At 38.1% G+C, this 14,869-nt stretch overlaps 1 protein-coding gene and 1 pseudogene across 1 annotated transcript; both read right to left on the reverse strand.

Moving 5' to 3' along the window:
* Nucleotides 1-3,091: 3,091 nt before the first annotated feature.
* Nucleotides 3,092-4,037, reverse strand: LOC149128573 (olfactory receptor 8G3-like; annotated as a pseudogene).
* Nucleotides 4,038-10,854: 6,817 nt separating this feature from the next.
* Nucleotides 10,855-11,793, reverse strand: LOC100347870 (olfactory receptor 8G1-like). The gene has a single exon (XM_008266932.3). It carries the CDS (start codon nt 11,791-11,793, stop codon nt 10,855-10,857), a length of 939 nt encoding a protein of 312 aa, XP_008265154.2.
* Between the last annotated feature and the right edge of the window lie 3,076 nt (nt 11,794-14,869).

Raw genomic sequence — 14,869 nt, forward strand, 5'->3', positions numbered from 1 at the left:
AATCATCTTCAAGTAGAAACAATTGATTAACCATAGGGTTTTCCTACACTTGGATTCATAGAAAACATGATTGAGAATTTGCCCCAATAAGGAGGTCTATCCACTTGCAATTTTAATTTATGGCATATTTGTACAGTACACAGAGATCACCTCTATGGAGCTAGGCCCTGTTCACCTGCCTGCCCTTCAAGGCAAGCCCTCAACTAACTGAAATATATGTAAGAAGTAGTCTGTAGGGACTGGTACTGTGGTGTGGTGGGTAAAAGCACCCCCTGCAGTGCCCACATCCCATATGAGTGCAGGTTCAAGTCATGGCTGCTCCACTTCTGATTCAGCTCTCTGCTATGGCCTAGGAAAGCAGCAGCAGATGGTCCAAGTGCTTGGGCCCCTGCACCCACGTGGGAGACCAGGAAGAAGCTCCTGGCTCCTGGCTCCTGGCTTTGGATTGGCACAGCTCCAGCCATTGTGGCCAACTGGGGAATGAACCAGCAGATAGTAGACCTCTCTTTCTCTCTCTCTCTCTCTCTCTCGCTCTTGCTCTCCCCCTCTCTCTCTCCCTCTCTCTCACTCTCTCTCCCTCTCTTTCTCTCACTCTCCCTCTCTCTCTCTTTCTGTGTGTGTGTGTCTCCTTCTCTCTGTGTGTAACTCTGACTTTCAAATAGATAAATAAATAAATAAATCTTTGAAAAAAAGTAGTCAGTAAGAAAGATATGTAGAAAGATAAGCTAAATTATTTGGAATTTGAGTTAAAATATCTTAACTAGCCGAACCTTAGAATGGACAAATAGAATATGTTCTTCTGTTTATAGAAACACAGGCTACTGTAACTAATAATATTGTTCACTCTTTATCTTAAACTGTTTATTTTTTAACACTTTATTTCAGAATAGTTTTAATTTTTTTTAAAAAATTGTGAGGTATTAATACAAAGAGTTCCCCTACATTCCTTTCCATTTTAACATCTCACATTAGTATCTGCACAGCCAGCTTCTCCCCTTTTATTTTTTTACCCAAACTCCTTTTATCCCTCCCACCCTTCCCAACCTTGAGTAATCACCTTTTACATTCAGGTTGAGTTTGTTATTATTGTTGTTGTTGCTTTAGCTCCCCCATATTTGGGAGAACATGTGATATTTGTCTTCTGTATTTGTCTAATCTTACTCAACATCATGTCTCCAATATCATCAATTTTGCTGCAAATGACAGGATTTTTTCTTCCTATAGCTGAGCAGCATTCCCTTGTGTGTATATATACCACATGTTCATTCTTTTTCGACAGGTAGAGTGGACAGTGAGAGAGAGAGACAGAGAGAAAGGTCTTCCTTTTTCATTGGTTCACTCCCCAATGGCCGCTGCAGCCGGCACACCACGCTGATCCAAAGCCTGGAGCCAAGTTCTTCTTCCTGGTCTCCCATGCAGGTGCAGGGCCCAAGCACTTGGGCCATCGTCCACTGCACTCCCAGTGCACTCTCTCCACAGCAGAGAGCTGGACTGGAAGAGGAGCAACCAGGACAGAATCTGGAGCCCCGACAGGGACTAGAACCCCGGGGTGCCAGCGCCCCAGGCAGAGGATTAGCCTATTGAGCCCTGGCGCCGGCCACACCACATGTTCTTCTTCTTCTTTTTTTTTGACAGGCAGAGTGGACAGTGAGAGAAAGAGACAGAGAGAAAGGTCTTCCTTTGCCGTTGGTTCACCCTCCAATGGCTACCACGGCCAGTGCGCTGCAGCCGGCGCACCGCACTGATCCGATGGCAGGAGCCAGGCACTTATCCTGGTCTCCCATGGGGTGCAGGGCCCAAGCACTTGGGCCATCAGCCACTGCACTCCCTGGCCACAGCAGAGAGCTGGCCTGGAAGAGGGGCAACCGGGACAGAATCCGGCGCCCCGACCGGGACTAGAACCTGGGGTGCCAGCGCCGCAAGGCGGAGGATTAGCCTAGTGAGCCACGGCGCCGGCTTTTTTTTTTTTTCTTTTACCACATGTTCTTTATCCATTGGTCTGATGCTGGACACCTTAGTTGATGCCATATTCTGGCTGCTATGAACAGTGTTGCTATAAGTATGGTAATTCAGGTATCTCTTTTATCGATATTTACTCCATGTGGGATAGCTGGATCATTTGGCAGTTCCATTTCTGGTTTGTTTGCTTATTCCTTACTGACTTCCACAGAGGCTGCACTAATTGACATTCCGAAAAACAGTGAAGAAGAGTTCACATTTCTCCACATCGTGGCCAGCATTTGTTACTCTCTGTCTTTTGATATAGACATTCTGACGGGCATGATGTGATATCTCATTCTGGTGTCGATCTGCATCTCTCTGATGCCTAGTGATATTGTACCTTTTTTCATATATTTGTAGGCTATTTATATTTCTTTGTTTGAAAATTATCTATTCAGGTTCTTTGCCCATTTTTTTGTACTAGAATGGTTGTTATTGAAATATGTCTTACCTAGAAAATTCACTGAATATTTACATTGCAAAGAATTTTTTCAATGCCAGGAAAAGCAAGCCTGAAAGGACATGATGATATAAAACAGTTACGCTCAACAGCACAGTAATCACAATTCTGCTTCAATTTTCTTTAATCAGTATAGATTTAATATTTTTTTCATTGTTTCAAGTGACAATTTCATGAAAATTATCCAAGGGACAAGAACAGAGTCATGGAGGAAAGTGGAAATGTTTAATATGTGGAAAGGAATTCTCAAGAAGCCTTAGACCTACACGCAATTATCTGAGCCAAACATCATTTTCAGTGATATAATTAGTGTTGGAACCAAGCTTTGTAGGCTCAATCACTTAGTCACTCAAATAAGTAAGGTTCAGCTTTTTTTTTTTTCATTCTAGAATAAGAATTATACTAATCCCTACTCTGAGGGAATACTGTAAATAATAAATAAAATGGTCCATTTAAAGTTTGGGCATGATGCTTCATATGTCATAAAACCTAAATAATATGCATATACTATTGTTGTTCTTATTGTTAGTCCTATTATAATTTTAAAATAAATCTAGAGTTCCTTTAAACTCCGATAATCTCTGATTTCATTCTTTTTATCTATCTAGATAGAGTCACTGATAGATAGAATCACTGATTCTTTTCATGAATGTGTTTCTTGTACAGAATTATCTTTAGTGCCATTTTGACATCAATATTCCTTGCCTGTAGATCAGGGGATTGAGCATGGGCACAACAATGGTATAAGATACAGACAACACTGTCCCTTGGTCCATGGAGCTGACTGATGATGGCTGCAGGTGCATGAATGCTGCAGATACAAAGAAGACAGCAACAACCAAGATGTGAGAGCTGCAAGTGCTGGAGTCCTTGGATCTGCCATCAGTGGTGTGAATGCAGAGCATACTGACAACAGTGAAGACATAGGAGGCACCAATGGTTAAGGCAGGGGTCAGGATACTAAATGCCCTTAGGAACACTCTAATAATTCATTTATATAGTTGCTAGAGCAAGATAGTTCCCAAAGTGGGAAGAAATCACAGACATAATGGTTAATCACGTTGTTCTTGCACAACAAGAGACTCAACATAAAGCCTGTATGAATTGTAGATCCCACGATGCCCAGAATATGACTCCCACCGTAAGCCATAAGCAGAGGTGATAAGAAATGATAACACTGTATTGCAAAGGGCTACAGATGGCAACATAGCAGTCATATGCCATTGCAGCCAACATATGACACTCTGAAATAGCAAAAGTAATGAAGAAGTAAAGCTGAGTCAGGCACTCAGGATAGGAAATGATATTTTTCTCTCTCATAAAGATGACCAGCATTTTGGGGGTAATGACAGTGGATTGACAAAGATCAATGAAGGACAGACTGCTGAGAAGTAAATATGCATGGGGGTGTGCAGGTGGCAACTGAGCCCAATGAGTGTGATCATGCCCTGGTTCCCCACCACAGTGACCACATGGATTCCCAGAAGAGCAGGAAGAGGGGCAGCTACAGCTCTGATTTTCCTGTTAGCCTGGCCAGGATGATCTCAGTCACTGTGGAATCATCTCCAGGATCCATTTTCCTGTCTGCAGGTTCTAATTTTAGAGAAGAGACAATGAGTGCAGGATTACAATGGCTCCCTCCCCCACACACAATTTCCCTCCCACTCACATCCCTCCCATCTCCCGCTCCCTCTCCCATTCCATTCACATCAAGATTCATTTTCAATTATCTTTATACACAGAATATCAATTCAGTATATATTAAATAAAGATTTCATCAGTTTGCACCCACACAGAAACACAAAGTGTAAAATACTGTTTCAGTACTCGTTATAGCATTACTTCACATTGGACAACACATTAAGGACAGATCCCACATGAAAAGTAAGTACACAGTGACTCCTGTTGTTGACTTAACAATTTGACACTCTTGTTTATGGTGTCAGTAATCTCCCTAGTCTCTAGTCATGAGTTGCCAAGGCCTTTTGAGTTTGCCGACTTCAATCTTATTCTGACAGGGTCATAGTCAAAGTGGAAGTTCCCTCCTCCCTTCAGAGAAAGGTACCTCCTTCTATGATGGCCCCGTTCTTTCCACTGGGATCTCACTCGCAGAGATCTTCCATTTAGGTCTTCTTTTTTTTTTTTTTTTTTTTTTTCCCAGGGTGTCTTGGCTTTCCATGCTTAAAATACTCTCATGGGCTCTTCAGCCATATCAGAATGCCTCAAGGGCTGATTCTGAGGCCGGAGTGCATGCTTATATTTCAACAGCTTTTCCAAGAGGAAAGGATTATCTCTCTTGCCCTAATGTGATTATGCCAGGGGAGAGATATGACAGCATAATAGTTATGTTTTACCACTCTCGCTGGAGTCATGGATCATGATTGGTTTACATTAACTATAAATTCTATACTGCTCAATTGAATAATATGATTTTCCCAAACTAATGCATTGTTAGTTTGTATTTTCAGAAAATAAGCAGATGCTAACAATCGGAAACTCATAGTCAAAACTTAAACAATAATTGGATTAGTGTTTTATCTTATTTAAAGACATGTTATTTATTTGAAAGGGAGAATTAGAGAGAGAGAGAGAGAGAGAGAGAGAGATCTACCTTCTTTCTGCTAGGTTCACTCCCTAAATGGCTGTAGCATCCAAGGCTGGACCCTGCTAAAGTCAGGAGCCAGGAGTTTCAGGAGACAGTGAAGTAAAAGTAATTCATTGAAGCAAAGAGGAGAAATATTTGGTTTCACAACAAAGAAGAACATTCCAACAGTCTGACATACCTTAATTTTCTCACTATCTGAAATGTTTTCGTAGGGCCTGTGTAACCATTTAGCAGAAAATGTTCAGAACATGGATATATATGAATGGCTGAAAAAATAATTTTTAATATATCTTCCAAATTCAACATTTCAAGTTTTATAAAATTATAAATTAGATTAGATCATCTAGCTTCAAATACAACACAACTCATAATTTCTGTGTGATCTTGAGAAAATTATTTCTACTGCCCAAGCTTCTGAAAGGCAGAAATGTAAATTTCTGTCTCATGTAAAAATTAAATGATGCATTCTTCCTGAGTCTTGGTAAGAACTTAATAATTATCAGTGTCATTTTTATTGTGCTCTATTGAGTTTTACCTGAAATATCTTTCATGTGTTTTAAGATTTTTTAATCCCATAATGATGAAGTTGGGGAGAGCAATCAATGTATGTAGACTTCAAGGATTTAATTTTCATTGATCTCTTCTAACTGTATTTAGATATCATTGAGTACTCTTCAATAGGAATGTTTGGAATATTTTAATGGGAGCTGAATGAAAACAATGTCTAAGTTAAAATATTGTAAATAGTTTTTAAAAAGGAGTTCCAACAAGCCTAATGAGGAAAATGATGCTTTTTTTCCTTTCTAGAAATAAAAATGTTTTGCAACAAAGAAAATACGAATCATAGAAATTATTTTGTAATATATAAAAACTAGTATCTGATCCTTTTTATTCAATATTCATTTAAATGCAATAAACTTTCCTAATTAAATTTGGTTTGAAATGCTTTAAATTCTTAGATATATGGCTTTCTTTTTAAATATATTTTTGAGGCCAGTGCCATGGCTCAATAGGCTAATCCTCCCGCTGGTACCCCGGGTTCTAGTCCACACTGGGGCGCTGGATTCTGTCTCGGTTGCCCCTTTTCCTGTCCAGCTCTCTGCTATGGCCCAGGAGTGTAGTGGAGGATGGCCCAAGTGCTTGGGCCCTGCACCCGCATGGGAGACCAGGAGAGGCACCTCTTTCCTGGCTTCAGATCAGCGCAGTGCACCGGCCACAGTGCACCGGCTGCAGCACGCCGGCTGCAGCGGCCATTGTAGGGTGCACCAATGGCAAAGGAAGACCTTTCTCTCTGTCTCTCTCTCTCACTGTCCACTCTGCCTGTCAAATAAATATATATATATATATTTTTTGAAAGTTTCTGAGAAAGAGTAAAACCTTAGTAAAAGAATACTTCTTAACTCTTTGGCAAGAATTTCTTATAAATAAAATTCATAAGAACATAAATATACAATTCAAGGCCAATTTATGTCCTCACAATTTTGACAATTTTATAGGAATAATACCCAGAAGCCTTCATTGACTATAAACAATACCTGAGAAGGCATCATTATTATGATATGTAGTATGCTTGCTGAACAAAGCAATGTATCTGATTATTATGAAAATGCATGAGAATTAAACACTTGTGCTTGTCATTCAAAGTGTATAAATTTTGAAAGTGTGATAGAGTCAGAGATGTGGAAGCAACATGAATGAAGATAAGGCTGTAGGGCTGAACCCCGAATTGAGATCTTACAGGATAATATTACAGATATCACCCCACCCAGCATGACATGCATTTTATAGCAGATCTTAATAGCTATTGAAGTATTACCATTTTATTTGTTCATTACATATTGTATTTCATTAATCTCACACTATCATTTTTCTTATATGCAATGCTAAATCCAAATGTTAAATTCTGGAGAAAACCACAACATAATGTCATCTTTGACTGCACATGAATATTGGGAATTGTGTAAGAAAATGTTACTTATTCCTGGACTTCATTGTCCATTTCTTCTTCAGTGAAGACTGTTTTGAATCTGAGTTTAGTACATGGCCATATTGGCCATCATGGCATTCTTCAGTCTCTTTTGTAGCTAGGTCTGTCTGCTTGACTGAGTCCATACCAAGAGCAAGATAGGCAGAAGTGAGCTCCACCGTTTCCAGGCTGTGTTCTTTCAGGGAAGGGACACTTCCTTTTTCCAAATATTTAAGTCTTCTGGCTGGGTGGTGGAAATGAAGGATAGATCAGAATTCATTAAGATAGAAAGCTTAAAGCTATAGTTCATAACCAGGTGATGAGCCTCTCTTCCACCTCTGAATTACCTTTTAGTTGAAGGTAGCATGGTGTGTGTGTGTGTGTGTGTGTGTGTGTGTGTGTGATGAACTAGCAGGCCTAATCATAATTAACACAAAAGGTGAAACTGTTTCTATCTAAAGTCTGCTTCTGTGCTGTACCAATGGCCACTAATGGTACCTGATATTTTCCTCTGGAAATTAACATGCATTTGCATTGGAGAAATTATCCAAGTTTACCATAGTGCCTAGTGTTAAAATATATCAAATATATCATGCTCTTTTCAACTATTAAAATGTTTGATAGTGTTTTATTTTGTAGTGATTCTTAATAAGTTATTTATTTGTACTTCATTTCTATTTTGTACTAAGTCACCTAATTCTATGTCTCTGACTTTTCTTTCTTTTTTGTTTTGTGGTACATAGATTTTGGAATCTATCAGGTATGTATCCAAACATTAGTAATGTTTTCTTCCACCCATCCTCACAATCACTAGAGATGATTCAGACATTTTTTATTGTACTGAACACCTTTTAACAGCTTTATTATAAAAATTGATGTTTTGAAACAAAAAATTTGTCATCAATTAATAAGATACAAATGTTCTGCATGTTTGTTTAATGCCTAGAGTAATAAAATAAAAACTAAATACACAGAAATATTTTCTTTTTTAATAAATTTCATATTTAAAATTTTTAGGCCGGCGCCATGGCTCACTAGGCTAATCCTCCGCGTGCAGCGCCAGCACCCCGGATTCTAGTCCCTGTCAGGGTGCCGGATTCTGTCCTGGTTGCTCCTCTTCCAGTCCAGCTCTCTGCTGTGGCCCAGGAGTGCAGTGGAGGATGGCCCAAGTGCTTGGGCCCTTCACCTGCATGGGAGACCAGGAGAAGCACCTGGCTCCTGGCTTCAGATCAGTGCAGTGTGCCGGCTGCAGCGGCTATTGGGGGTGAACCAATGGAAAAGGAAGACCTTTCTCTCTGTCTCTCTCTCTCTCATTGTCCACTCTGCCTGCGAAAAAAAATTTTTAGAGGAAAAGAATATATTCCTCCCTCCCTCAACTCCCCTCCTCTCTTCCTTTATTTTTAATTTTATGTTTTTTGCAAAAACATAATTTCAATCCACTCTATAATCACAGGCTTAATGCACCATTCACCATGAAATTCAACAAGTAAAAAATAGAAAGACCACATTTTCATGGTAGTATAAACAAGAGCTAAAAAAAAAAAAAAACAGAAGATGTCTATTTCATCCTTATATATTTTTGTATTATATATTAACTACCACATATCAGAGATAACATATGATATTTGTCTTTTTGAGATTGGCTTATTTCACTCAGAATAATAGTTTTCAGTTGTATCCATTTTGTTGTGAAAGAGAGATTTTCACTTTTTTGGATGAGTAGTATTCCATAGTTACGTTAACCACATTTTCTTTATCCCATCATAGGGAAGCAATGCAAAGGAATATTAGTAGAAATATACATATATACACTTCTGTTTCACATAAGTATACTCTTATACACATATATGGACAGATATATACATATAGACATTTGTTTAAAGATTTATTGATTTGAGAGGTAGAATTACAGGCAGAGACATACAGAAAGGTCTTCCATCTTCTGTTTCACTCCCCAAATGGGTGCAACAGCTAAAGGCGGGCCAGTCTGAAGGCAGGAGCCAGGAGCTTCTTCCAGGTTTCCCACAGAGGTGCAGGGGCCCAAGCACTTGGGCCGTCTCCTACTGCTTTCCCATGACATAGCGAAGAGCTGTATCAGAAGAGTAGCATCTGGGACAAAAACCGGTGCCCATATGAGATGCCAGAGCCTCAGGCATAGGCTTAACCCACTATCTCACAGTGCTGGCCCCAATATCGACAATTTTATAGTATAAATAATGGGGTATAGAGTAAGTGATTAGTTCACAGAAATACAAGGAGGGAGTCTCCTCTAGTTTACAAAGAGGCGAATAGCCTTCTCTCTCTTATTACAAGTTTTGAATTTCCAGTTTAAGATGAAGGTGATATCGCTCTATGGTACTCCTGTCACATATTTGGAAACAATCTTATGACAAATTAAGCACAGTTTTATGCCTGTCGGGTGAGGCATTTGCTTTAAAAATGCAAATGTGAATGCCTATGATGGGTTAAAGAATAGTTAGCCCTGTGCTATGCTTCTCGGCACAGCACAATGGAGATGTACCTGAAGGGCAAGATGTTACTTGGAGGTATCTATGCTTGCTCTCTTAAGGCAACTTGTTTCAAAGGCTGTGAAGCTAAGAGGCCTCAGAAAAATACAGCCTTGAGTTTCATGTAGAATTGTTATCTAGAAATGCCTCTACAATAAAACTGATAGATCTGCTCTCCGAGTCAAAGGAAAGAAAGAAAGAATTTAGGGAGAAAAGAGAAATAAACATTAAGATTCTACAACCAACATGACAAAATGTGGGAGCTGAGCCACTGATGGATGACATCAAGAGTTATGGATGCTTATGATTGGGACTAGTTACCTCCAAGGAGGAATGACATGAGTTTTCTAGTAGTTGTTCCGAAGAACATTAACAGGAGGTTAACTGAGCAAGGAGGAGAAGAGTAACTTATCAGTGAGACATCTCCTTTTCCAATGGGGAAAAAAACGCATATTTTTTGCCCAAAATGGAGAGTAAGTTTGAAGATAAAAGGACTAGGTAATACAAGACAATTTTTCAATTTTAACTATTCCATGTGAATAATTAGCCCATGTAAAATACAACAGTGAAACAATATAGCTTTTAAATTTGGGAATCTTACAATATATACATGAAAAAGCAATATCTCTTTGGGATAAGGGAAAATGAGCATAGGACTGTAAGGGAAACAAAGGTGATATCATATTACCAAAATTGTGAAGAAATGAGTAATGCATAAATACATGTCAAAATACACAAAGTTTATCTTGTGTATTTATTTCTGTGCATTTTTTCATTATAGTATTTCCTTATTATGGATAGGAAATTCCTTATCACTCGTAATCTCCCTCCATATTCACTGACATCTGTCTATGTCCTTACTAAGAATTTGGGATTGAATTTTGTATCTTCCAAATGGTTAAAATAATTTTATAGAGATTACACTTTCAAGAATGTTTGCTTATAGACTTCAGTGGAACAGGTCAGTTACAAAAAAGCTATTGAAAACACCAGAGTATATTGACTAGATGGTTTTCCTCTTTTAATTAAAAAAAGTTTTGTCTTAAATTCCCAAATGTACACAAAAGAAATACGATCACACACATGGAAACCTTTTTTATTTGAAACATTTTTTTGTTTTCCTCTATGGCATCCCAGAAATGGTGCTGCCATTCATATGACTAATCCTATGAGTCCACTCCTGCCCTTGGCATTTTTATTCCAAGTAATCAAATACTAGCAGTAATTTCATTACTTGTGGACGTGCATTGCAGTTTCTGGATTGTTTTCTTACCAAACTTTCACTAAAAATTATAATTTTTCCTAAACAAGATATTCATTTTTGCAGAAAACTTCTTTCAAGTAACTTACTTAGGGCAACCATGACATCTTTATTCCTCAGGCTGTAGATAAGTGGATTCAGCATGGGCACAATGATGGTATAAAACACAGAGGACACTTTGCCTTGGTCCAGGGACTTGACAGATGATGGCTGTAGGTACATAAATGCTAGAGAACCAAAGAATACACCAACAGCTAAAAAGTGGGAGCTGCAAGTGCTGAAGGCTTTGGACCTACCCTCAGTGGAGTGGATACCAAGGATGCTGCCAATGATAAATACATAGGAGCCGAGGATGGTCAGGATTGGGACAAGGATGTTGAATGCACTGAAGCACAAAACCACCATCTCATTAACATAAGTGCTAGAACAGGATAGTCTCAGCAGTGGGAAAAGATCACAGAAGTAGTGGTTGATGACATCAGCCTTACAGAATAGCACTTTTAACATGCAAGCTGTATGTGCTGTGGCACCAATCAAACTCATGATATACACCCCAGCAACCAACCAGGCACAGACTTCACAGGACATGACAACATTGTAAAGCAACGGACTACTGATGGCAACATAACGGTCATATGCCATCGCAGCCAACATATGACACTCCGCGATAGCAAAAACAAGGAAGAAGTAGAGCTGAGCCATGCATCCAGGGTAGGAGATGGTGTTCTTCTCTGTCACAAAGTTGACCAACATTTTGGGGGTAATGACTGTGGATTGGCAGAGATCAATGAAGGACAAACTGCTGAGGAAATAGTACATGGGGGTGTGCAGGTGAGAACTGAGCCCAATCAGCATGATCATGCCCAGGTTACTGACAACAGTGACCACGTAGATTCCCAGGAAGAGGAGGAAGAGGGGCAGCTGCAGCTCTGGCTGTTCTGTGAGCCCAGCCAGGAGGAACTCTGTCACTATGGAATGATTTCCTGCTGTCATTGCCTCTGGTCAGTTTCTGAAGGGAAAAGAGAAAAACAGGGGTACAGGGAATACTTTCTTGATATTTTTTTTGAAGAAGGTATTCTCTGGTCATTCATACATCTGACTAATTAACTCTGGGCCATTTTAGTCCATAGAATTTGCTCAATATAATATTTGTTAAACTTTATATTTTAAATATAAATATAATATTGTTAAACTATTTTATTTTAAACATAATTCAAATGAAACATATTACTTGTTTGTCATACCGCAATTGGAAAACTCCAAGGAATTTACATTCTATTTTGAAATTTTCAATTTTCTTCAAGCCAGCATTTCTAAATTGAGATGTGCAGATTAAATAAATAAAGAGGAAGTCAATGAAAGTGAAACTGGCAGGATGGTAACTTGGAGACTGCAAGCCCTTTCAATGGGCAGTAACCTGAAACTACTTTCTGATAGAGATAGTGTTATTGTCTGATTTTTCAATGTATCATGCAATATCAGGAAATGTTAATTTGTTCATGAACCTTTAGAATTTTTAAAAAAGTATTTATAAAAAGGGAACAGGTTTCATGTATTTCATATATATAATTTTAAGAGCATAATGAGACTTTCCACTCTATCTTCCCTCAATCCCTCACACTCACCCTGCTTTCTCTTATTATTTTTCTTTTCATTTTTACAATGACATACTTTCAATTTCCTTTATAATCACCAGCTTAATCTTTCACTAAATAAAGAATTCAACAAGTAGAAAAACCATGGTTCCTCAAGAGTAAAGTCAAGTGATATAAATAATAATCAAGTCTTAAATGACAATTTCACTCATATACATTAGATTGTTTTGTACTCTGAATATTAATCACTACAAATCAGGAAAAACATATGATATTTGCCTTTTGGAGATTTACTTATTTCACTAAGTGTAATGGTTTCCAGTCACATTCATCTTGCTGCAAAACACATCATTTAATTTTTTTTTCTTATGGCTGAGTAATATTCCACAATGTATATACACCATGATTTCTTTATCCACTCATCAGTTGATTGGCATATGGTTTGACTGCATATCTGAGTTACTGGGAGTTGAACTGTTATAAACAAAGGGGTACAGATAACTCTTTCATAAACAGATTTCATTTCCTTTGGGTAAATTCTCAAAATATTATTGTTAAAATGAAATAATACAATTATTATATATAATTTTACCTTGACTGAAAGCCTTTCTTTATCTGTATCTCAAAATTTTTGAAATATCAAAATTACAACATAATTTAGTATAATTTTTGTGATTTGTTTCTTTTTTTATTGACCTCTAGACTATGTCGAATTCAATTGTTAACTTCACACATTTTAATCTTGTTTTGTATTCCTTTTTAAAAATGTCCACTAATTTCACTGTGTTTCAATGAATATAGTCTGAAATACTTAAATAATACCTCATAATACATATTTTGATTAGATTTTATGAATAGCCCAAATTCATGTTAAAGAAATATGTTGTCTGATTCTTCTCAGATCTAGAAAAAATGATGCTGAAATTCATATGGAGATACAGGAGACCTCGAATAGCTAAAGCAATCTTGTACAACAAAAACAAAGCCAGAGCCATCACAATACCAGATTTCAGGACATACTACAAGGCAGTTGTAATCAAAACAGCATGGTACTGGTACAGAAACAGATGGATAGACCAATGGAACAGAATTGAAACACCAGAAATCAACCCAAACATCTATAGCCAACTTATATTTGATCAAGGATCTAAAACCAATTCCTGGAGCAAGGACAGTCTATTCAATAAATGGTGATGGGAAAACTGGATTTCCACGTGCAGAATCATGAAGCAAGACCCCTAACTTACACCTTACACAAAAATCCACTCAACGTGGATTAAAGACCTAAATATACGAGCCGACACCATCAAGTTATTAGAGAACATTGGAGAAACCATTCAAGATATTGGCACAGGCAAAGACTTCCTAGAAAAGACCCTGGAGGTGCAGGCAATCAAACCAAAATTAACTATTGGGATTGCATCAAATTGAGAAGTTTCTGTACTTCAAAAGAAACAGTCAGGAGAGTGAAGAGGCAACTGACAGAATGGGAAAAATATTTGCAAACTATGCTACAGATAAAGGATTAATAACCAGAATCTACAAAGAGATCAAGAAACACCACAACAAGAAAACAAACAACCCACTTAAGAGATGGGCCAAGGACCTCAATAGACATTTTTCAAAAGAGGAAATCCAAATGGCCAATAGACACATGAAAAAATATTCAAGATCACTAGCAATCAGGGAAATGCAAATCAAAACCACATGAGGTTTTACCTCACCCCGGTTAGAATGGCTTACATTCAGAAATCTACCAACAACAGATGCTGGCGAGGATGTGGGGAAAAAGGGACACTAACCCACTGTTGGTGGGAATGCAAACTGGTTAAGCCACTATGGAAGTCAGTCTGGAGATTCCTCAGAAACCTGAATATAACCCTACCATACAACCCAGCCATCCCACTCCCTGGAATTTACCCAAAAGAAAGTAAATTGGCAAACAAACAAGCTGTCTACACATTAATGTTTATTGCAGCTCAATTCACAACAGCTAACACCTGGAATCAACCTAAGTGCCCATCAACAGCAGACTGGATAAAGAAATTATGGGATATGTACTCTATAGAATACTATACAGCAGTCAAAAACAATGAAATCTGGTCATTTGCAACAAAATGGAGGAATCTGGAAAACATCATGCTGAGTGAATTAAGCCAGTCTCAAAGGGACAAATATCATATGTTCTCCCTGATTGGTGACAACTGACTGAACACCAAAAAGGAAACCTGTTAAAGTGAAATGAACACTATTAGAAATGGTTACTTGATCAGCTCTTGCCCTGACTGTTGATGAACAACTTAACACGTTATCCCTCTTAGTATTTTTTTCTCTGTTCTACTTAATACTACTGGTTTAATTCTGTAATTAATACACAGTTATTCTTAAGTGTTGAAACTTAACTGAAAAGTGATCCCTGTTAAAAATAAGAGTGGGAATAAGAGTGGGAGGAGATGTATAATTTGGGACAAGCT

The sequence above is a fragment of the Oryctolagus cuniculus genome, chromosome 1 (genome assembly GCF_051225735.1).
Source record: "Oryctolagus cuniculus isolate XC-2025 breed Fujian yellow rabbit chromosome 1, ASM5122573v1, whole genome shotgun sequence".
Classification (NCBI taxonomy): domain Eukaryota; kingdom Metazoa; phylum Chordata; class Mammalia; order Lagomorpha; family Leporidae; genus Oryctolagus; species Oryctolagus cuniculus.

Bases quoted from the DNA above. Each gene is read 5' to 3' on its own strand.
- LOC100347870 (XM_008266932.3), bottom strand. From the start codon at position 11,793: ATGACAGCAGGAAATCATTCCATAGTGACAGAGTTCCTCCTGGCTGGG.